General features: G+C 45.8%; 1 protein-coding gene across 2 annotated transcripts; it reads left to right on the top strand.

Moving 5' to 3' along the window:
• The first annotated feature begins 668 nt into the window (after nucleotides 1-668).
• Nucleotides 669-23,888, top strand: med24 (mediator complex subunit 24). Of its 2 annotated transcripts, none has more exons than XM_060036180.1 (26): nucleotides 669-801; nucleotides 1,055-1,188; nucleotides 1,288-1,370; nucleotides 1,469-1,507; nucleotides 1,616-1,689; nucleotides 1,982-2,205; nucleotides 3,584-3,695; nucleotides 3,999-4,149; nucleotides 5,157-5,270; nucleotides 6,493-6,543; nucleotides 6,746-6,828; nucleotides 7,329-7,415; nucleotides 7,640-7,739; nucleotides 8,084-8,226; nucleotides 8,458-8,495; nucleotides 8,649-8,731; nucleotides 9,553-9,731; nucleotides 10,381-10,480; nucleotides 12,112-12,287; nucleotides 13,363-13,627; nucleotides 17,850-18,031; nucleotides 18,677-18,770; nucleotides 20,141-20,240; nucleotides 22,145-22,225; nucleotides 22,947-23,095; nucleotides 23,553-23,888. In XM_060036180.1, exons 2-26 carry the CDS (start codon nucleotides 1,056-1,058, stop codon nucleotides 23,667-23,669), a joined length of 2,958 nt encoding a protein of 985 aa, XP_059892163.1. In that variant the 5' UTR covers nucleotides 669-801; nucleotide 1,055; the 3' UTR covers nucleotides 23,670-23,888. The 2 variants fall into 2 exon arrangements, with proteins under 2 accessions (XP_059892163.1, XP_059892162.1); XM_060036179.1 differs by lacking the exon at nucleotides 23,553-23,888 and adding an exon at nucleotides 23,340-23,546.
• Nucleotides 23,889-23,900: the final 12 nt, after the last annotated feature.

Below are 23,900 nucleotides of genomic sequence, written 5' to 3'. Positions count from 1 at the left end.
GGCCTTCTGCTGGCTGGCATCGCATCGCCCCAGGGATACAGGCACTACTCGAGCCAAGACGCAGTGTCCAGTGTCAGGCGAGAATGGTCGCCATTGTTGCCTTGGCTGAATACAGGGCCCACAAGAAGGCACTCAGGCTGAGATAGTGAGATAAGAGGGATCGCTGGCAGGCTAAACGTGGGGAAGGAATAATGTAAACAGACTCTACTGTACAACTTATTATACAAACTCGAGGAGGGATAGGATAGCATCTTTTTTTGTAGATTTTTTGTGATGTAACAAACAAAGATATACATTCTTAAACCTTTCATGTAAAATGCTAAGATTTAACATTGCGTTTTGAACCCATAAAACATTGATTCAACTTTCTTCGAACAAATGTACTTATTGTATGTCGCTTTGTATAAAAACGTCTTCTAATGCACTTCATGCAAATGTAAACCACACAAAAATAAAGCATTCATACTGCATTTCGGCTTTCGAGACATTGGCCGAAAACAGGGGAGATGTGGTATTTTTTAACCCATGGCTGGAGAAAAGATGAGCAACGAGGCGTCTTTTATACAGGATTTCAAAACAGTGAATGATAGTGACACCTCGTGGTTCCATTTTGTAATTGATATACCATTCGCTGTTGCCAGCTACACGCCGCTCCACCAATCCGGGGAGACAATACTCGGACTTCGTACTGTCAGCCTATCATTGCCCGGGACCTTTCAAAACAAAGATGGCGTACTTACATTGAATATCTGAAATTCTGAACATATTTTTGCCTCTTTGTTGTAATTTCAGAAACTTCAGGTGAGTTACAAAATAGAATATCAAACGCATTCGTTTAAATCACTGCAGTAACCAAAAACGGTATATTTTCCCGCCGTCTCGTTAGCTATCTTATTCATTATGGAAGTAAATCCGTAACTGCCTCAGTCAGCCACAGCTGTATTCACCGTGCAAAACCAGAACAATTGCCTGCCGTGATTATTTTCATTACATTATAATCTCCCTGTCATGTCTTAACATGTGCTTGTGCTTTCGGTTTTCTCGGGACCACTAGAATGAAGGTGGTCAATTTGAAGCAAGCCATCCTTCAGGCTTGGAAGGAGCGCTGGAGTGACTACCAATGGGCTATTAACATCAAGAAGAATTTGGGAACGAAGGGAGCAACGTGGGATTATCTGAATCTAGCAGGTACGACTAGATTAATCGCTTTATCAATGATTCACAATCTCAACTGCTTAGACCAAGAGCAGATCATGTAACTGGTGGTTTTGTTGTTGGGAATTTCAGAAGCACTTATGGAGCAAGCACTGATAGGACCATCTCCCAACCCTCTTATATTGTCCTACCTCAAATATGCAATAAATTCACAGGTGAGATCCAATGCAGTTCTACATTAACACAATATTGTTTGCACTTGTGCTCCAGACACAATATATAAATATCTAAACCTGCCTTTGTCTCTTCTCAGATGGTGTCTTATTCTAGTGTCCTCACAGCCATCAGCAAGGTGTGGCTATGGGATAAGAATATGGTTGACTACAATGTGTTGAATGAATTTTCCAGATATGTCAGTTGAAATCTTTTCTAATCCAGGTCTGATTTGTTTCCTCTCCAGTTTGATGATTTCTCCCGAGATCTGTGTGTCAAGTCCCTGTTGGAGATCATGGATATGTTCAGCAACCATCTAAGGTACATTGACCAACAAAAAGGTCACACATTCACTTACCCACATGAGCTCTGTTTTAATGATCGTATTTATATATATAAATTAAGTAGGTGTGGTGGCTATCACCTACCTGACGATTAATGACAGAGTCGCTCTGGAAGTCACTAATTCATTGTATGTAGTAGGTCATGTATGCATTTACAATGTAAACACTTAAAAAATAAGTGAAATAAAAAATAGTAGACCGTGTCTAATCCTGGGTGACCGTCCTCTACCTCCTCCCTGACTCATGTCTTTAAACCCCCCCACCTGTAGCTGCCATGGGAAGGCGGAGGAGTGCATTGGCCTGTGCCGGGCGCTGCTGAACGTGGTGATGTGGCTGGTGCTGGGCTGCGCCTGGTACTGCGACCGGCTCCGGGAGCTGGGCAGCTCGGCCGGCACGGAGGCCAGCCTCAAGGCCTGCCAGGAGAGGCTCCACAGCCTGGTGAGCAGCATCAAGAACAGGGCCCTGATCCACATCGCCCGGCTGGAGGACCAAGGTAGGGGGTGTGTGTGTGGATGTGGGGGTGGGGGTGGGGGTGTGTGTGCACAAATCTCGGCCTTCTCTTCACGCCTGATGAACAACAAAGTTTTCACGTACATTAACTATTTACATAAGCCGTGATGTGTATATGCGGCATAATCATGCCGCTGAAGAGGCAGATGGGATACTCAACCTTTATAGCCTAGTGAAGATGAGTTTATGCTCCTTCCTTCCTGACATAATGATCTATCTATGTATCTAGAGGATTCACTTTTACTGGAGTTTACTTTTAATGTAAAAGTGGTTCAGCCAATGGCTTAAGGCGGATGAGGAAGATGGGGAAAGGGAGTGCTTATTCTTTAATCCATCAATGTTTTAGAGGAGTTCGTTTTTTTAGGTTATTTCCCTGATACAACTGAATCCCTTCATCTTATCCAAAGCAACCTGTATTCAAGTACTAAGGTGCATTTCAACTTTTGCTTGAAGCCCTGACTTCTATCGAGATGAATCATCAATACATATAAAAGATAGTGATAAATCTATGTCTATGATTGTAGTTCAACCACTATGGATGCAGTAAGAACACTGTGTCTTTATAAACGTAAATAGGCTATTAGCCTCCGCCATGTCCTACAACTTGTACCGTGGCCATGGTTACTATGACAAAGATACCCGAAAGTGATCGGTTAAATAAATGTATTCGCTGGCCGGAGCCATACAAAATCGACCTTGGTGCGAATAAAATGTATGTTGCGTATTGTATGTGTACAGTCCGCTTCAACTGAAAGATTTGTAATTTTTTATGATTTTGTGAAAAGATCGTGACAAAAAATTGCGTTCAATGTAAAAGGACCTTACAAAGCGAGTCGTGAGTCACTCCTCTCCATCATCATGGACCATGCAGCAGCGTAATATCATGTCATTATGTGCCTATTATTTACTTTGGTAGAATGCCCTCTAGTGGACAGAACGTTTATTAGTGGCCGTGGCAATGCATAAGCCTGTGTATACAGAGTATAAATACATAGTAAATATTAATGATAGGTTTTAAGCATTATAATTTTGGATATTATCAAAAGGAATGGGATTATATTGGAAGATTGACAGCTCTAGTGTGTTTTCTTGTTGTTATAAATTAACTATAACATTATTTTGCATTCATCATGTAGACTCTTCACCCTTAACAAATTGCAGTGAAAACATTAGGGCGCTTGTATTATTATTAGGGCATCTTGCTCAAGGTTGCTTCCAGATACTTTTACTTGTTTCCGTGTTACATTATGTAAATGTGAACAGGACCCCAGCTGTTCATGTATATATGCAGTGCACTCAATCACAATCAACTCTAACTTCCCGTCTGGCCTCTCCTCCTCACCACGGTGGTCTGCCCACAGGATCCTGGAGCAACGTGGAGCAAGCCATCGTCAAACTGACAGAAGGCATCGGCAGCGTGACCAATCAGACCCTGAAGAGTAAACTGGAGGAGAGCGTCTCGCTGGTGAAGGGGTGAGTATTGACGAGCATCCTCTGTGTCCTCCTACTGTTCACCGTCTGGTGCTGGCGTTGAACTAGAGGCGGTTTTATACCGCTGCATTGAAAAGCTGATGGGGGGGGTATGTGGTGGGTCCTCCGATCAACCCATGTCACCACACACAGAGGCCGTCGCTCACGTGCCCCTCTCCAAAGATTCCACTGCCTGCAACGACGGAGGGGGGAACAAATCTCTCGACACATGACGATTCCGGAGGCCCCCACACCCGTCCGCGCTCTTGTTCACCGCAGAGGTATAATTGAAGTCGGTGTCCGCAGGATCCCCCACATGCTGACGGCGCAGAGCCCGCCCCCGGCCCAGCCCTCCTTCCCCTCGGTCCACGCCTTCATCATGCTGGAGGGGACCATGAACCTGACGGGGGAGACCCAGCCGCTGGTGGAGCAGCTCATGATGATCAAGAGGATGCAGGTGAGTGTTCACACGCCGCACCGAACCACGCCAGGCGACGGCCCACCACACGAGCTACACCGCACCGGAGACCACCAGACGACAGCACCGGACACCCCCCCCGGCACGGAACTACACCGCACCGGACCACAACGCAGATATAACACATCACACCACGCCAGAGACGACACAGCACCACACCACACCAAACGACACGGAACCAAATAACACCTCACCACACCACACCACACCAGAAAATAAATCTTTAGTTTTAAATAAGAGCAAGTAAAGTGGGAAGGTGGGGTCGTGGAGCACTAGTAAAGTGTTTCAAACACAGTACATCACACCATTAGAGGTGACACGAAGAGGCTGGTCTGTTTTTGGTTTTGCTGCAGGATAGTCTTGTGTGTTTTGTTACTTTGAACAAGATGCCTAACGCCTAGGCCCTCTGGATTCAGTCCAAAAGCTAGGGAGGTACTCTATTATTGAATATATATTTTTGAAATTGCCTTGTACCCCGAAAGTAGTCAGTAAATCAATAAAGTATCTATGGCTGTCGGAGGTCTTTAATAATCTCTTCCAATCCTTTCATTCGGCCTGAATGGAATGACTGGATGGCCTGTCTGTCTACCTACATACCCGTCTCCTCTCGCACACTGTGCCCGTCCCCTCATCACGCATAACTAGAGTCTCACACAAGACTAGGCAGACCTGTCGCTAAAGCTAGCGATGAGTTTGGGGGTAGAGGGAGGGAGAGGTGAGAGTTTTTCTGTTGGATACCTTCAAAAATCGAGCTCCCTCGACTTCAAAGTCAAATTTAATTGCATTTGATTTGCATCACAGTAGCGGGTCTCAAAGGACTTCACAGGCACACATCATGGCACACCAGCTAAAACCTTAGAAGGGCTCAACTTAAATTCACACGTAGCAGACGAACACCAAAGTCCAGCCGAATGAAAGGTCATCCACAAGGTCAGCGCTCGTCTCCCCGCCCCTTCCTGACTCCGCCTGTGTGGCTCCTCCCACAGCGTATCCCCACGCCCCTCTTTGTGCTGGAGATCTGGAAGGCCTGCTTCACTGGCCTCATCGAGTCGCCCGAGGGCACGGAGGAGCTGAAGTGGACCGCCTTCATGTTCCTCAAGGTGGGTTCCTCGCATGGGTTCCTTCGCCCCCCGGCACCCCGTTTGGCCATACGGGGCCAATCGGGGGCCAGGTTCCTTTGAAGGGGACATTATGCGACCAGCTGTGAGTGATTAGCCATTACAAGCCGCTGGAAATTCTGGCTTTCCCTGTGTTTTGTGTGTCCATCGAGATGTATGCTGGATAGATCAGTCTACCAGCCTACCCAGTGGACTGTGGCAATTATTGCTCATCTATCCAGCATACATCTACGTGGACACTCACATTTGTGATGTCACTAAAACACAGGAAAAGGCAGATTTTCAAACGGCTTGTAATGGCTAATCACACTCACATGTTGTGGCATAATATCACCCCTTTAAGATAAAGTGCTACATAGAGGCCTCTTGAAAGGCTGATGGGTTAGTGACTGGGGTCTAATGACTTAATTGCCTTTAAGATCTTTATATAATTTTGTTAATTTGATAGTTTAAGTCTTTAAAATGTCAAAGTGATGTTTTCCGTTTGTTTGATTAGTCTGAGCAATAACAAACCAAAGTATTGTCTTTGTATCACAAAAAATGTATGTTCTTGTTTTATTTAATTCTCTGAAACAGAAATAAAGCGACCAAAATATCAGCAAACGCTTGAAATATGTACCCGATACATAACTCATGCGTTCAGTCATTCATCGTAAAATACTGACTCAACTCTGACCTAACCATTGAATTAGCTTCTGCACCGTAGTGTCAATGACGCACCGCCCCTCCCCTGAACCGAAGGTTATCAACCGCGGCCAACGCCGGAACAGAACCTGGGTAGATTTACTGTGACACGCCAGGGCTAGTCATCACTGAACACTCTTATCTGCCCCCCTCTTTCACAACCTCATCAGACTGCCGCACTCCCCTCCCCCGGGGTCTGTTTGCTGGGTGACCCCCAGGCCTGACCTTCCAGGGGCCTGTTGAGGCAACACGCTTGCTCCTCTCTTGCTATTCCATCACCCAACGTATTCATTCATTCTTATGATGAATAAATAGGGTTATGCAATCATCATGTGATTGATCATATGATTGTCATTTTTCTTGTAACTATTATTTATTTATAGAAAATAATACTCTTTTCTTTCAGGGAATGATTCTGATCAGACATCCTATAAGGGCTTAATGGGAATACTGTGCAATACTCCTGTAAATGACCGTGGTATCATTTAGTATGTGGTGGTTCTACTTTATTTCCTCACAGATCCCTCAAGTGCTTCTCAAGCTAAAGAGCCCTCAGAGTGATAAAGGACAGGTAGGCTTGCTCCCCTATACAGCCACGCACGCACGCACACACAGTCACCTCCTGCCCATCATGTGACCCTAATGAATAAGTGAGTAGCCCTCACTCGCGATACCATGACTGAAGAGAAAAGGTGCTGAGGGCGATGGTCAAATCCAATCCCACTGTCAGGCATCCATCACGGCCTGTCAACCGCCTCTCTCTTGCCCTCCAGGAGTTCATGGACGACGTCAACGTGGCGTTTGAATACCTGCTGAAGCTCACGCCGCTGTTGGACAAGGCAGACCAGAGATGCAAGTGAGTGAAGATGCGTACAGCATTACTACACCCCTTAGTTTGCCTACCAGCTGGTTCAGTCCGCTGGACTGGCCAGCTGGTACACCGATTTAACCATAGTACAGATGATGAAATGGCATCACTCACCTGGGGGTATAATAGAGGTCCTTTTTAAGCCTTGGTCTTGAACGAAGCTCAAATCGCTCTCTCTTCCACACTGACATATTGGCCAGATTAAGAACCACTTCATCATGTACAATCTTTAGGCTTTGGTTCACCTCTGATTAAAAATCATGACATTTCTTGTCTTATCCATCTCTGAAGATGGTTAGCATAGAAGGACTCCATCTGTGACTTGCTCTTTAGAGGGCTTAGAGTGGGGTAATATCATTGGGGCCTGTGAAGGCCTTTAAGCCAGTCATTGATTAAGGGCTATACAAATAGCTACAGAAGGGTCTTGATGTGTGTGTGTGTGTGTGTGTGTGTGTGTGTGTGTGTGTGTGTGTGTGTGTGTTGTGCAGCTGCGACTGTCTGAACATGCTGTTACAGGAGTGCAACAAGCTGGGTCTGCTCTCTGATTCCCACGCAGCCAACCTCAGCTCCAAGCGGTACGCCCCCCCCCCCCCCCCCCCACCCAACTCCCTCCACCACTCACGCATAAACACAGTGCAAGAATGCAACCTCGAGCCCAACACTAATCCCCTACATCCTGCCCCTTCCATTCCCCTCCGTCTCCTCCTGTCCATCTCTATCGCTGTCTCTTTCTTTCTTGTCTCTCCCCCCCCCCCCCCCCCCCCCTCCCGTGGAACGTGTGCTCCTGGGCGGCGGGCAGGGAGTACGCCCCGCGGCTGAAGACCACGGAGAACGCCAACATCCAGCCCAACCCGGGGCTGATCCTGCGGGCCGAGCCCACCGTCACCAACATCCTCAAGGTAAGGGCCTCTGCCCTCCAGGGCTCCAGGGCTCCAGGCTGCTAGGACACCTGTCTGCTCTCTCACCTGGAGGGAGTGAGCTGTGGAGCCCCGTACCTACTTTTCTTTTTGTGGTTGTGTTTGTGAATGAATGGTTTTTTTTCTCATTCATTCACAAATGAATGAACTAATAAAAATTAAACATAGAAAAACTAAACCCCAAAACCGAATAAAAGACCCTGTCTGCTGTCACCATTTCTTCTTTTGAACGACGCTTCCATCAGGGGTGTTGCACCGTCCGTCAATCTCAAGTCAAACCCCGTGCACCCTACAGCGTTGACCCCCTCCCTCCCTTTGTGCATCAGACCGTTGACGCAGACCACTCCAAGTCTCCGGAGGGGCTTCTGGGGGTCCTGGCCCACATGCTGTCGGGGAAGAGCCTGGATCTGCTGCTGGCCGCCGCCGCCGCCACCGGAAAGCTCAAGTCCTTCGCCCGCAAGTTCATCAAGTGAGTCATGGTGACGCCGTTATCGTCTTCATCACAGTTCAGAGGTCAAGGGAGTCCCGCATCGCCGTGGTGCTCCCAGTCTCTTCCCTTTCCGTACAGACGGCGTTCTCTTCAATCTTTTGGATGATTCTGAAATGTGGCAACAACAACTGTCGACCTTTTTGATTACGTAGCTGTGGTTGTCCCACACTGCGATGCTATTCACGCTCTGGCCTGTTCTTGCTCCATCAGACTCAACGAGTTTCCCAAGCACATCAGCGGAGAGGGCTGTGAGTACTCATGGTTCATATTAACACCTCTTTTCCACATGTGGCGTGGGAGGGATTTTAATGGTCTTCTCCCTCTCTCTCTCTCTGTGTCTGTGTCTCTGTCTCTGTCTCTGTCTCTCTCCCTCCTCCTGCCTCTTTTTCCCAACCCCCCAGCCAAGTCAGCGTCGGTCCGAGCCCTGCTCTTTGACATCTCCTTCCTCATGCTGTGCCATGTGGTCCAGACCTATGGCTCTGAGGTCAGCCTAAATGCACCCTTCTACACTGTTCATTGCGTGTGTGTGTGTGTCCTACACTCTCTTGTAGCAGAAGGACGCTGCCTCATGCCCACTCTTACTGGTCAGCTCCGATCACCAGAGGTAGACGTTGTTTAATTCAGAGGGGGCAAAGTGTTACTAGCCGAGCAGCTACTGAATGCTGAGGTCAGAGCTCTCCCTAGTGTTTGTGTGGGTGGGAGGTGACGGAGGGTCTATCCCGTTTGGCCTGGTCAATCAAGTACTCCCAGCCCCGCTGTCCATTGAGCCTGACTCAGGTCGGGCTGCATACACCAGACATCAGACACACACACACACACACACACACACACACACACACACACACACACACACACACACACACACACACACACACACACACACACACACACACACACACACACACACACACACACACACACTCCACATGGCGTCGGGACCCAGGAGGTGTTGGGTAAGTTAGAATGACCTTGAGGACATCCTACAGTTTACTCTCTGGATACGGCCACTAGATGTCCTCAGTGACCATGTTTATTTTTGGCCGATTGACTTATCAAATAAAATGTATTAAATGCTGTTTGATGCCGATAAAGTTATTCTGCTGAATCTTCAGTTAATGCTGATTTAGTTATTTTAATTACTTATTTAGTTAGCTGCATTACTATTTCCTACTGTATAAAAAATATAGAAAATGTAAGTTGCCATGCAAAATCGATATTTATATACGAATAATTTCATATCGTATACAGTCAACCAGGTAGCCCGGGTTCCCTTAACAAAACTCTGAATGCCCGGGGTCTCTGCAGGTGATCCTGTCTGAGCCCAGCCCCTCAGGGGAGACCCCCTTCTTCGAGACCTGGCTGCTGACCTGCATGCCGGAGGAGGGCAAGATCCTGAACCCGGACCACCCCTGCTTCCGGCCCGAGTCGGGCAAGGTGGAGAGCCTGGTGGCGCTGCTCAACAACTCCTCGGAGATGAAGCTGGTGTGAGTAGAGCCACAGAGTCTCACGCGGAGCTCACTGAGACCTCAGCCGGGAGCCCACTTCATGGGAGACCGCTGACCGATGGGCCTTTCATACATGCACCCCACAGCCGGAGATAATCTGCACCAGACGCGTTCACACGTATCAGAGATACCCCGGATACTTGAGACACCTGGGTTGAGTGTGTAGGAGGAAGTGTTTGTTTAGAAGACATCAAAGGGAGTGTAAAGCTGACACTTTTGTGCTATCAATACTGCATTTATTAAGACATATCTGCAATAGCAACAGAAGTCAATTATAAAAAACACAGGAAAGAAGAGAAAAGTACGAAGCGGCTACAATCAGCTGTTGGTTTCGAGTCACACACATGATAGAAACGTCGTCAACCTACAAAGTAGTTAGTCGTGATTTCTCTGGCTCTCTGTTTCTCCGGACTTGACCCTGGGAGCCTACCCGGGATGCATGTGTGAAATTGGAAAAATCGCGTAAAAGTTTTGTGTTTATGAACAGTCGTGAGGGAACTACTACTGCTGGTACTTTGTGGGGCGCTATGCATGTGTTCACTGGGTCATTCATGCAACATCGATGGGTCACAGTTGGGGTCGCAATCATCTCAGACCTGATGTCCCATCTCTTTGCTCCCCACGCCAGTCAGATGAAGTGGCACGAGATTTGCCTCAGCACGCCGGCGGCCATCTTGGAGGTGCTGAACGCCTGGGAGAACGGCGCTCTGACTGTCGAGGCTGTGCAGGTTTGAGGACAACCCCCCCCAGACACCCCCTCTCCATTCTTCCTTCCATCCTTTGCTTTTACCAAGATCAACCGCTCACACATTAAAAGTGAATTCCGATGGGATGACTAGATATGACAAGGCTATTATATATGGCTGATTCATTGTTCGGGATGGGCTTTACAGACAGGATGTATTGCTTATCATTGGAGTTTTGCAATGTACATTTCTCTCTTCCAAGGCCACACTGTTACTAGAATGACGGTCATCCGTTGTAAATACCTCAAGATTTTTTTCTGTGTGCTCATGCAAGGGTTTTTGTTGCATTTTCTTTTTTGCCGTTTGGCTTCCCTATTCTATTTGAAGACATGGCATACGTTTCAGAGTCAGAGTTGCATGGAACCACAAAAGACACACACGCACACAAACATCAATCTTACCACCACTTCCTTCTAGGGATGGGTCAGAATATCAGATTATTCGATTATTTGTTCCACATTTTTTCCCATTCAAATATAACGTTTTTCACAAGCCATAACTTTGTTTCCCTGGTAATGCCTGAGGGTTTGACTAATACAATAGGGGGATTATTTGTTTTATCAACACGGCGGATGCGCGAGCAGAATGATCGCAAAAAGAACATTTGTTTGACTGGTTGCCATGGTTATCTCTGTGTTGTTAATTTGTAGTTGCGGTTTTAATTAGCGATGTTGTCAGCTTACTGTTACATTAAACTGTAATCAGAAAACGTGGATATATGCCATAGACCCTATAGTATCTGTGCTATAAAGGCTGGGACGAATTTCAAATTATAAATATGTACACTTTATGTTGAAAGTATGGACCGTCGCGATACCCATTGAAATGAATGGCGCGGTGATTATTCTTCAAAACGAGAGCTGGTAAATTCTGAAAAATGGATTAAACTGTAATCAGACAACGCGGTTATATGCTATAGACCCTAGAGTATCTGTGGTATAAAGGCTGGGACGACCTTGGCTACAACTTGGCAACAGGAGGTATTCTAGTCCGCTCAGCTATGAGCCAGAGAGCTAACGTTATGGATTGTACATATTTATGATTCGAAATTCGTCCCAGCCTTTATACAACAAATACTCTAGGTTCTATAGCATATAACCGCGTTGCCTGATTGCAGTTTAATTCATTTTTCACAATTTACCAGCTCTCGTTTTGAAGACCGAATCACCGCGCCATTCGTTTCATTGGAATCCGCGACGGTCTATACTTTCAACATAAAGTGTACATATTTAGCATTTCAAATTCGTGCCAGCCTTTATACCACAGATACTATCGGGTCTATAGCATATTTAGCGTTTTCTGATTACAGTTTAATGCATTTTTCACAACAGATAATTTGACTGGAACTACTTGGCAGGTAGTTGTTTTTTTGCGTTTAAGGTATTAAGTGATTTCTTGCCGATGATCCATGGCTGCCTTTGTGAATGTCGGCACACATCGAATAATCAATTATTCGTACCACCCACTGATTATTTGACCATGAAAAATGTTGAGTTATTCACAACCCTACTTCCTTCCCCCTCTTTCGTTATTCTACGCCCTATCCCCGTACTGACTCTCTCTCCCCCCCGCCCCCTCCGTCTCCTGGCCCACGCTCCCCCATCGGTGTGCAGAGGATCACAGACAACATCAAGGGGAAGGTGTGCAGCATGGCCATCTGCGCCGTGGCCTGGCTGGTGGCCCACGTGCGCATGCTGGGCCGCGACGAGCGCGAGAAGCCCCAGACCATGATCCGTCAGCTGGTGCTGCCCCTGTTCGGCGAGAACACCCTGCAGTTCTACAACGAACGGTACGGGACCCCCGCTCCGTGGAGCCGGCGGTTCAGGGGGCTGGACTCCCGGCTGGCACAGCCCCCCTGTACCGCCGGCACCACACAGCACGCCGGCAGAAAACTTAACAAACAACGGTTATGAGGCCGTATGTTTCGCCTTACGGGCGCTGCCATTGCTTGGGATTTCTGCATCCAGCAGAGGAAACAATTCAACTTTGGCGCATTTAGGGCGGGATTTAATGGCTGCTATGCAGCAGACTATGGCCCCATACTCAGTCATATTCAACCCTTTCTAGCTTCTAAATATAATCAAACCGGCTAAAATTAATATTTTCAAAATCAACTGAGATCATAACCAAACGAATCATTTGCTTTGTTCTACTTTAATGATATCACACCGACTATGATTTTTTTTGCATCCAACCACTGCATGCCACCTGCTTTCTTATGACGTGGATCTTGAAACCGGGTCTTGGGTCAAAAGCATGACGGATGACCTACAGAGAGTAGTAAAACCGCACTTAATACGCCCCAACTTCCTCCGGAAATATTGTGACAGATGGGTTGAAGTGGTCATGCTGCTTCCCCAGGATCACGTCATCATCGTGTTCCTCAGAAAGGCAGAGGCAGAGCTCCCTCTAAGAACTCGGTTTAGTATTGTGACTCAAACAAAGATCAACAAAGAACATTAGTGCACATCCTCTGATAGTTTCCCCCTCCTTGTGTACATGACACACATAATGTTGACAGGTCCAGACAAAGTCCACATCCCACTAGAGTTCTCCAGCCCGACCCGGGGCTTTAGGGTCTCGTTAATAAATAACTGGTTCAACATCCCAGCATGTTTCATCACCTATTGCGGGCTTTCCCTGATGTCTTGATGTGTGCCGCCAGCTGTTCATGGCAAGGTTCTGATGGCATATCCCGAACAAGTCTGTATCTTTGTCGGTTTCGAGTTTGGTGAAATTATTATCAACTCACGGGCCAGGCCGGTCCCAGAGGCTACTGCTACGGGCTCGGCCCGGGTCGGGCTCCAATGTTGTGGGGGGGGGGTGGGCCCTATTGATAACTCTCCCCCCTCTCCTCACTGCAGGGTGGTGATCATGAGCTCCATCCTGGAGCACATGTGCGCCGACGTCTTCCAGCAGACGGGCCTGCTTCTGCGCTCCACCCTGGAGGGCCAGGAGCCCATCCCCTACCGCAACCTGCTGCCCGCCAAGGAGCCCATCCACGAGGCCCTCCGCCGGCAGTTCCAGGCGGTGCTGCGCAAGGGCTGGGTGGACAGCCGCGCCCTGCATCTCTTCGAGAGCCTGCTGCACATCGGAGGGGTCTTCTGGTTCACCAACAACCTGGTCAAGGTGGGTCTTCTGGTTCACCAACAACCTGGTCAAGGTGGGTCTTCTGGTTCACCAACAACCTGGTCAAGGTGGGTCCACCCCGCTCCCAACGGCAGTGCAGAACCCAGCGTGATGTACTGGTTGTGGGTCGGGATGAGGTTAGCTTTATCCTGCCTGTTCACCCATGCGTGTTACAGGGCAGAGTATTAAACAAATTATTAGGTGAGTGCTTCATGAAGTGCTCAACTATTGTTCTTAGGTTGTATTCTTTCTATCTTTCTTTCTTCCTTATTGTTCTCTTCAAACTTTGGGATCTCCTTCCTCAATTTTTCAGTCAAATATTCATATTAGCTTGGAATCGCGTGCTTCTTTGCATGATTTTTATATATTTTATACTTTTTAAGATATTCTACTTTTAATTGTTTAGAATGGAAGTAGCCGTCCGCCCATTCTCTGACACTAACTACTCCAGACTTCGTAACTTGGTCAATATTTTATTGTAAACCTTTGTTCAAAGGTTTAACAAATCAACATACTTGTATCTTCAATAATCTGGAAATAGAATTTCGATAACCTTAATACTTTTTTCAGAATCACAGTTTAAGTTCCATGTCAGCTTGTTTTCAGTTTGTCTCATTGATTTACTCTGAGGTTACAGCGTGAGGACGTGCAGGCAGTGTTGCCAGATTGGGCAGTTGTTCTCACTAAATTGGACTACTTTTTACGACGTTCAGGCAGCGTTGCCCGATTTTCCCGCACAACTGGATTACTTTTAATAAAGTTAGGCAGGTAGAATTAGCATTAGGCAAGTAGGTACAATTTCGGCTGTTGAAATTTTTTTTATTATAATTCTTTCCACAAACATCAATCAATACAATACCTTTCATAAGGCATATCGTTTGTGCAGCTAGTACCACTATTACTACTACTAGGTAAAAAAAAAAAAAAAGTTTGGTTCCTGTTGGTTGTCAGTTGAGGTCATGGGTAGGTAGGGATTTATTTTATTTTATTTAGAGGTGCACCGAAAATTCGGCAACCGAAAAAATTCGGCCGAAAACGCAAAAAAAGACACATTCGGCTTTCGGCCGAAAGCCAAATGAGTGGCCGAATCGGAGGCCGAAAGTGGTGGTGACGCAAAATTATACAATCTTGTCTGATTACACAAGCAAGGAGCACAGGCCACCTATACGATCTCAAAATAGTAAAATGTAACAATTACGCCACCCCCTCTAGCTTTTTATAGGTTGTGAGTTGTTTTGTTTACCTCGCCATGAACCGCGGGAATGTTTAATCTAACGTTCGTAAGCTAGTGAATGAGCGCTGGCTCAACCTGTCAGCAGAGGGAGCAGCCGCCGCGGTGTGTTTCCGCGGGACCTCCAGACCTTTTGCTTACACTGCAGTGCTGAGTTCAGGCCAACAGCAAATCGGATAAGCCCGACGCGTTATTAGATCAGGCCTGGTGCGGGCCTGCGTCCGTGCACACGTCTACATGCGGTAGTTAATAGTAGGGAGCAAGGGCGTAGGAACCGGGGGGGACGGAGGGGACGTGTCCCCTCCAATTTTCGAGACAGGCGCATTTGTCCCCCCCCAAAAATTATACCGCAAAATATATATATATATTTTTTATATTTTACTCGCTTTTATTTTGAAAGCGCAACACAGCGTCTTGTCACCTGCCCCATGTATGGCAGCGCGCAGGGTTGGGGGTGGTTGGAAGTTATAATATAAGGACTTCAGGCTGGAAACGCCTTCGAATCGCTGCCTAGAAGAAAAGTTGCCTGCTTTCCATCGGGGACATAAGCGCCGCTGTCACCGCTGCTGATCGCTGCCAGCCTGCAACTCTAATCGCGTGATCTCGTGATCTCGCGTGAATACGTCTCACTCGCAAGACAGCCATAAGCTGCCGCATCCCATCAACGGCTCAGACTGTTTGAGATGCGGGTGTCTGCAGCTAACGCAACAGGTTAGAGCTGTTAAAATGAAAAGACAGCAGTAGAATAGCTGAGAAGTTTTAGTGTCCTCCGCAGGCTCAAAACCTGGCTCCGGTCCACAATGTCTCAAAACAGACTCAACCATGTTGCTGTGTCATTTCCATCAGGATAGACTTGACTTACTGACAAGAAGTCAATTTGCAAGCATTTCGTGGCTGCAAATGACAGGAGAAGAAAACATTTTGGCTCTTTTGCCTAGGCCATAGTTTTTCAACCTTTTGTGTGTCACGGCACGTTTGACACTGTTGGATAACACTACAGTGCTATCTAGCTTTTATTTGTATCAGTTCTACACACTAATTTATATTTATCAGTTCATTACATCCATTCTAATGTCGTTTTCGTTTGCCTTCACACACCAATCAGTTAGTGGAAATGTTCGAATAATATCACATAGGCCAGGGGTGCCCAACCAGTCGATCGCGGTCTACCAGTAGACCGCCGACAGATCCCAAGTCGACCGCGAGGGGTGAAGAAAAAAATAATAATAATAATTCTTTTTTTTTTTTTTTTTTTTTTTATAAAATAAAATTTGCGCGGGACATATACGCGCGGTAGCGCATGCGCTGTAAACAGCAGTTGAAAGCCGTCAACAGTAGATACACACTCCTAAACGTTGGCATGGCTGAGGGGAAACGAGCTAAGACCTACCATTTTCACCCTGAGTGGGAGGAAGATTATTGATTATCGTTGAGAAGGTGCCGTGCGCAGACGGAATGAAACCCCCACTGAAGTCCGTAGGTTCACGATACCCCCCCCCCCCCCCCCCGCTTGAAGGTAGGTTTGCTGGTAGATCTCGGGAGGTTGGCTACTTGAAAAGTAGATCTTGGGTCAAAAAAGGTTGGGCACCCCTGACATAGGCCTACTCGAGATTAAAAACAAGTTACATTTACGTTTACATTTAGGGCATTTAGCAGCCGCTTTTATCCAAAGCGACTTACAATAAGTACATTTGTCATAAGAAGTGCATCAATATATCGCTGTCGGTACAGAAAGGATGTTGATAGAACCGTTGGTGTATATGTTAAAATTCTTGATGCTGTTTTTCCCTTTAACCTTAACCTTTGCCTGTGTGTTCATTGAGGCATAAGATAGGCTACAACTAAGAAAATAAAAGGTATTCAGAAAATACGAATTCAAATTTAGATCAATATTTTTCACATGTTATTTATCAGTCTACAAAACTGTATGATAAGGCCTGCAATTAAATAATTGATTTGATATGTAGGCTATCAGTTCAATACTGCCATTCAAAATGTGTTTTCCTTTACAAATGTATATTTTTAGAAGAATAAAATACATTTGTGAATGTTTTGCAGTGTAGTTCATTTATGACATATTTCTCTTCGAACCATCAATGAATCTGTCAGGTTTCCGATATGTGTCCCCTCCAATGTTGAACACGTTCCTACGCCCCTGGTAGGGAGTCATTGGTTATTCCCGCTCACAGTCACCGACGTAATGAGTCGACGTCGTTAAAATACAAAGAACTCCTCTGCCTGTGATGCGCGCGTTAAACCCCCCCCCCCCCCCCCCCCGTTAAAGACACCTTTTGGAGCTGTTAGGTTACCTTGAATAGAGCGCTGGGACGTGGGGGGACTGCGCCGGTCGCTCGGGGGGGACTCTATATATATATATATATATATATATATTATATGTGTATATATAAAAAAAACCAGAATGAATTGAAGGGCATTAATGAAACATTAACATTTGAAGATTTCAAATAAACATTTTTCCTTGAAAAACATGTCTAAACATTTATTGTAAGCAGTAGATTTAAGCAATATTTAAAAATAGTGTTTTGACAACTTTAAACGGAACCGTCATTTTCGGTTTCGGTTTCGGTATTCGGCCAAGCGATTAATTATTTTTCGGTTTCGGTTTCGGCCACAAATTTTCATTTCGGTGCATTTTATTTTTTAATTTTCTTTATAAAGCTCATAAAATAATTTGGGTCGCACATAAATTGACATGGTCGGTCGGAAACCGGAACCAAACAAATCATTTTTTTAGGCCCTACCATTACTACTAAAGCTAGTACTACTACTACTACCATCTTCAGCCCTTTGCTTCTTCAGATAATGCAATTTAGCAATTCGACTTCGGCTTTTTAGCAGTGCACTGCAATACATTTGACTGACAAGGTTCCTCGGAATGAGGAAGAAAGTGTAGCACACTGACTGTAGACCATGTGGAGACGTAAGATAAGCCTTGTGAACAGGCCCTGACACAACTCCTTCCATTCCCAGGAACTGCTGAAGGAGACGAGGAAGGAGTGGGCCCATCGCGTGGTGGAGCTGCTCTACAGCATCTTCTGCCTGGACACACAGCAGATCACCCTGACCCTCCTGGGGACCATACTGCCCAACCTGCTCACAGACCCTGCCCACTGGCACAGCCTGGCAGACCCCCCGGGCAAGGCCCTGGCCAAGTAAGGCACCGGACGACCCCTTTCACTTTCAGTGGAAAGGGGTTTGTGTTTCACACACCGGGAGCTGCTTTTCAGGTTGATGAGGGCAGGCTTGAAGGCCGGTAAAAAAAAAAAGCAAAATTTGTTGACTTTCCTTCCTTTAAAGGGGACATATCATACCACCAGGTGTGAGTTTGATTAGCCATTACAAGCCGTTTTCAAAATGTGCAACATTGTGACATCACAGGTGGGCGTGTCCATCTAGATGTGTGACGGATAGATGAGCAACGTTTGCTACATTCCACTGTGTAGGCTGGTAGACTGATCTATCCAGCACACATCTAGGTGGACACGCCCACCTGTGATGTCACAATGCTGCACATTTTCAAACCTGCTTGTAATGGCTAATCACACTCACACCTGGTGGTATGATATGTCCCCTTTAAGGCTCTGATGCTTTAGGTATGCATTGTAGAATGAGTTGAATTGTTTGCTGATTTGCTTTTATTAGATATGTGAACATTACAAAATATGAAAAATGTAGAATTAAATTATTTTCAACATGGACTGATCCTGTTAGACCACAGTGAAGGTGCTGTCCCGTTACCCCGGTTACGGTGGGCGATTTGGTTGTCCTGACGGTGTTGTTGTGATGGTGGTTTCCAGGCTTTCGGTGTGGTGCGCACTCAGCTCCTTCTCCACCCACCACAAGGGTCAGGCCTCCGCCCGCCAGCGCAAGAGGCAGCGGGAGGACATCGAGGTAAACATGGCAACATAATGCAGTCTGTTTGTTTATTGTGAGCATCCCTGCTCACTGTTGAAAGAGGCTTGGTCCAAAGAGGCTTGGTCCAAAGAGGCTTGGTCCAAAGAGGCTTGGTCGTCAAGACCAAACCTCTTTGGACTATTTGGACCTCCTTCCGAATACCGAGACCATGTTACTTACATGTTAAACGTAAATAACTAAACAATAAGAGACGATACGTTAGCATTAGATACTGGGGTACCGTGCGGTAGTGTATGTTTCTGAAGTTATACTTGAAGCTCATCTTTAAAACATGACTCAGTGTTTGTAGGCCTGATTGACCCCTCTATTCTCTCTTCTCTATTATCGATAAACACTTGGTTGCTAAAGGAAGAAAATCACGTTTTGGGTGTTCCAATTTCATCCAACAAAGGTCCCACTGTGTCTTAAACCATGTTGCCATGGCAGTGTGAGTCTTAAGGGAATTTATTTGTGTACGGCTGTTGTCATGCTCTTGTCTGGTACGCCTCATTTCTGAAGAAAAGGGGTTAATTTTAGAAACTGTTATCACAATGGAAAGTTGTGAAACCTAACTGATGGTAACCTGTGTACATTTGTTATCACAATGGAAAGTTGTGAAACCTGATGGTAACCTTTGTGAAAAACTATATATATATATATATATATATATATATATATATATAGTTTTTAAAAACCATATATATATATATATATATGGTTTTTAAATCCTCCATAAACCCTCATGTTCATATTATCTAACCACCTGTGTTTCCTAGTAAATGTACACAAAGGTTACCATCAGGTTTCACAACTTTCCATTGTGATAACAAATGTACGTGTGTGTGTATATATGTATATATATATATGGGAATGGAACATAGATTATGATATTGTTTTATTTTATGAATAAGACTATTTTGACGACTGAAAAGGTATTCTCCCAAAATAAAATGAACGAAATCTAAACCGAGAATGGGAATGTAAACATTGTTATAGCAGAGGTAAAACATGATTATAGGCCATGTTATTTCCCAGGGAGGAACAGGTCACTAGGGGAGGGGGGGAACAAACTGATTTGTTTTCCAAATATATTGATATAATCGGAGGAATAGCATATTGATGAGCAACCTACATAGACAGGTTAATTTCTGTCCCTATTTTAAAAAAGGTATGGCCGTGTCAACAAAATAATTTCGGGAAAAGTACTATGATACAATATAGTATGGAAAGGTCTGGGAACGCCTGGGAATTAAGACGAGGTAAGGATAGAGATATACCTTTTGTGAGGACATCAGTGACAAAACATCAGGGTCTCTGGGGGAGTGTGTATTCTGATGTGTGTGTGTGTATGTTTGTTGCACCTCCAGGACTACAGCAGCCTGTTCCCCCTGGATGACACCCAGCCCTCAAAGCTCATGCGCCTGCTCAGCTCCAACGAGGACGAGCCCGTCACCCTCTCCAGCCCAGGTGAGTCAGCCCCAGGTCCACCAGGCTGCTGAAGGGAGCCTGGTGTTTACACGCTGGAATCCCCCCAGACAGGCCGTTCTCCATACGCTACTTCATCGAGAAAGAAGTAGCGTAAGGCCACAATGTATAGCCCCCATCCACATCCAGGCTTGAACGCAGTACCTCCAATTATTTTTGCGTCAGCATTTATCCTGTCTTATTTAAGCAATATCACACGAGAGGGAGTGCTGTTGTACTGAATATCAGCACGACTGTGATTCGGTCGTAGACACAAGGCCGTAGACCGAGTCCGGAAGATAATCACAGCTGTGCTGATATTCAGTACAATAGCATGACCTCGAGTGGGATATTGTTTTGATACAACAGTTCTACAAACGGTAATATTCTTTGGTTTATTTAATGATTTATTTGGCTCCGCCAACACAAATACAGTAGTTACGCAACTGGACTGGGACCGAACTCTTGCCAAGCAACACATAAACACACTAGCTAGTTAACAACATTAACGCTGATAAGAATACCTGTAAAGCGGAGTGATACATGTATAGTTAAAAGTCCCAGTGCTGTTATACTCTATATCAGCACTCATTGAATGCCTCTTGTCTAATCAAATGACTTGGTCGGAACTAACTGTTGTATAATGTAGTATATTTTACGTTATAGTTATAGTATATCTTTTAATTTTCTATCCATTCTTAATTTGTATCACTGCCAGAACTTTCTGTTATACCCGAATTTGCCCTAATTTTAAAGAATGTCTTATCTTATATTTTTGGGCGGGGCGTGCAACCTGACCTGGCCATGACATCATCTTGCGCTACTGAAGAGTTTTTAATAGTAGTAACACTACACTCACGATTTATGATGAGAATTTGATTCACGAGAATTTGATTCATTGATTTACCTCCCAGTACAGGCGGAGTCGGAGGTCACTGGTTATGGTTATTATTATTACTGATTATTAAACCTCACTCAACGAGCCCCTCTGAAATTCTACCTTAAACCTTTGAGCGAACGGCATCCGATTTACTGTTAGTCTCCGACTCCCTCTTAATTCCCCGGAGGGTCTTCCAAGCATGAGCACATCTCCCCATTCCTCCGTCAGTAATAGCAAGTCTGTTCTCGCTGGCGGTGGTAAAACGGCAGCGCTGAGCGCCACGTGTCACTCTCTGCACACCTCTTGCTGTGCCGTCAGGCCTGAACATGTGCGCTGTGGTTCAACGCAAATTCAGTGCCCGGTTTTGGACGTCTAAGATCAGAACCAGAGGCAGTCATCCACCGGTACACATCCAATATTCAGTGGAAGAATCTGATTAATACTTTGGCATCAGGTTCGAAAACTCCTTGAGCTCATTACACAATGCATCCTTGCGCCCAAATACATTTTGGGCATTTCACGTCACGTGACTACATTGTTTATTGCCAGTATTCCCGCCAGTGAGGGGAGTCCATTCATCCCCTCTTTACACATTCAGTGAGTTTCTTGGTTGCGTTAGTTTGGAAATTCTTCTGGTCTGTGCCTTTTTTCTGTTGCGTGGATTTACAGTAAACAGGAAATCGGTTGGCATCTGTCATCTACTTTAAATACGTATAATGGCTTTGAACCTTTTTGAACGTCACATTCCGAAACCACAGAAATGAAGAAGACACTGCTGAGACTGCTTTCACTTGAAGCCCTCTCAAAATTGTCGCACTGCTTCAAATTAAAACGTATTAGGTTCAATATACTGCAAATTGAAATGAATTGAAGGGCTTTTCGCTGGAAAAACACAAGTGCTGACAAATCCGAGTTGTCTCTCACTGCGTCGAAACATTTGCGCAATAGCTTTTATAGATTTGTTTTCCGTCGCTAAGCCTGTGCCTGGGGTTCCCCTCTCTGCCCCCCTCCCCTCCCTGTGCTGCAGGAGACCGGTCCATGAGCAGCTCCCTCTCAGCCTCCCAGCTGCACACGGTCAACATGAAGGAGCCCCTCAACCGCGTGCTGGGTAAGAACCCGTCCGCACCACGGCCCCGTTCCCTGCTCATGACGGACACTAGGCCAAAAGCTCTTTCTGCGTCGGGGACCCCATTTGCCCTCGATGTGTTTCTCTATTTCAAAGTGAACATTGACGTTCCCTCATATTATACGCAGTCCATCACAGGTACCCAATGTGTGACGTTTGTCTCCACCAATATTCATGCATAGGATCCGAAATAATAACTAATAATAATATATAATATATATATCACTAATAATAATTATTATTATTTTAATTCTGTCTCATTAGTCAAGCATTTGGTAAACAGACACAGGTCAGCGTTGTGTCCCCTTCATTCAGTAGGTAAAGGGAAATACCATCTGGAGGTTTACGCAACGCCTGTTGCTTCATGATTTCCGTATCCTGGGGTTGCGTTCCAATATAGAGCTCTAATAGCGATGACACCGGTGGGACTCCATATAATTGCTGAAGTGAGTCGTTTAATCACAGAGAAATGTGAAGCATGTGGATTAGTAGATGGAATTCGTAGTATCAGAATTGCATCATTTAGGATAAGGGTGTTATATGTTACACCTCATCTTGATAAATTGATTGATAAAACCTTATTCCATTCTATTTTTATCTATATGGAGACTTTGACATTCTTTGAAAAGTTTCTCTGCAATAATCCTGGTTTCTGATTACATCTCCCTCCCAATTTCTCCCTCTTCCTCTAACTTCTCCTCAGCTAACCTCTTCCTGTTAATCTCGTCCATACTGGGCTCCAAGATGGCCGGGCCCCACACCCAGTTTGTGCACAGCTTCATGGAGGAGTGTGTGGAATGTCTTGAGCAAGGCCACCGGGGAAGCATCCTTCAGTTCCTTCCCTTCACCATGGTGAGTTAGAGGAAGCACATTTTCACTGCTCTAGTCAACCCCCCCCCCCGCCCCCCACCAGCCCTGGTTATTCACTGTCTACCTTGGCTCTTCAGAAGGCTTGGTCACCCAATCAGGTGTTTGGAAATCAGTTTATACTGTTTAAGTATTTCAGAGTGGGAGAGTGTTATAAATATAGTGCACTTACAAGGAGTAGTTATTTAAGAATGACTCAAGCTTGTATTAAACATTTTTTTTCTCACAGACAAGGAAGACGGATGTAGCCAGAGTTACTAATCTGTATTGGGTCAAATCTGAATTCCTGTTGCTAAATCAGCCCTGCACTTACAACAGAGGCACCCTAAAGACCGAAGAACGTCTGTGACCTAAGATAACCTCTTCGGCGCTGCTTTCAACACATTGCTCTTGCTCATACCTGTCCTCCTATTCATCTGTTCACCCCCCCCTCCCTCCCCAGGTGTCTGAGCTGGTGAAGCTGCCTGCCATGGCCAAGCCCAAGGTGGTGCTGGCCATCACAGACCTCACCCTGCCGCTGGGGAGGAGGGTGGCGGCCAAAGCCATATCGGCCTTGTAGCTGGTCAGCTACAAGGGGCTCCCCGGGTTAGCTCAGCACCGCGTAGGGGTTACTAAATGGAAGGAGCGAGCGAAGGGGTGTAAGGTGTGACGGTGCATGCCGTCGTTGTTGCCCTTTTGCGGGTCATGAGACATCTTTTTATAGGGGATTCATGTTTTTGCTTGTTTGTTACCTCTTGTAATCTTGTAATCTTTGTAATAAATAAATGAACTGGAAGGATTGTGTTGTCTG

The sequence above is a fragment of the Gadus macrocephalus genome, chromosome 18, assembly GCF_031168955.1.
Source record: "Gadus macrocephalus chromosome 18, ASM3116895v1".
Classification (NCBI taxonomy): domain Eukaryota; kingdom Metazoa; phylum Chordata; class Actinopteri; order Gadiformes; family Gadidae; genus Gadus; species Gadus macrocephalus.
Note: the sequence above shows the minus strand (reverse complement) of the source record. Positions and strands in the feature narration are given on the sequence as shown.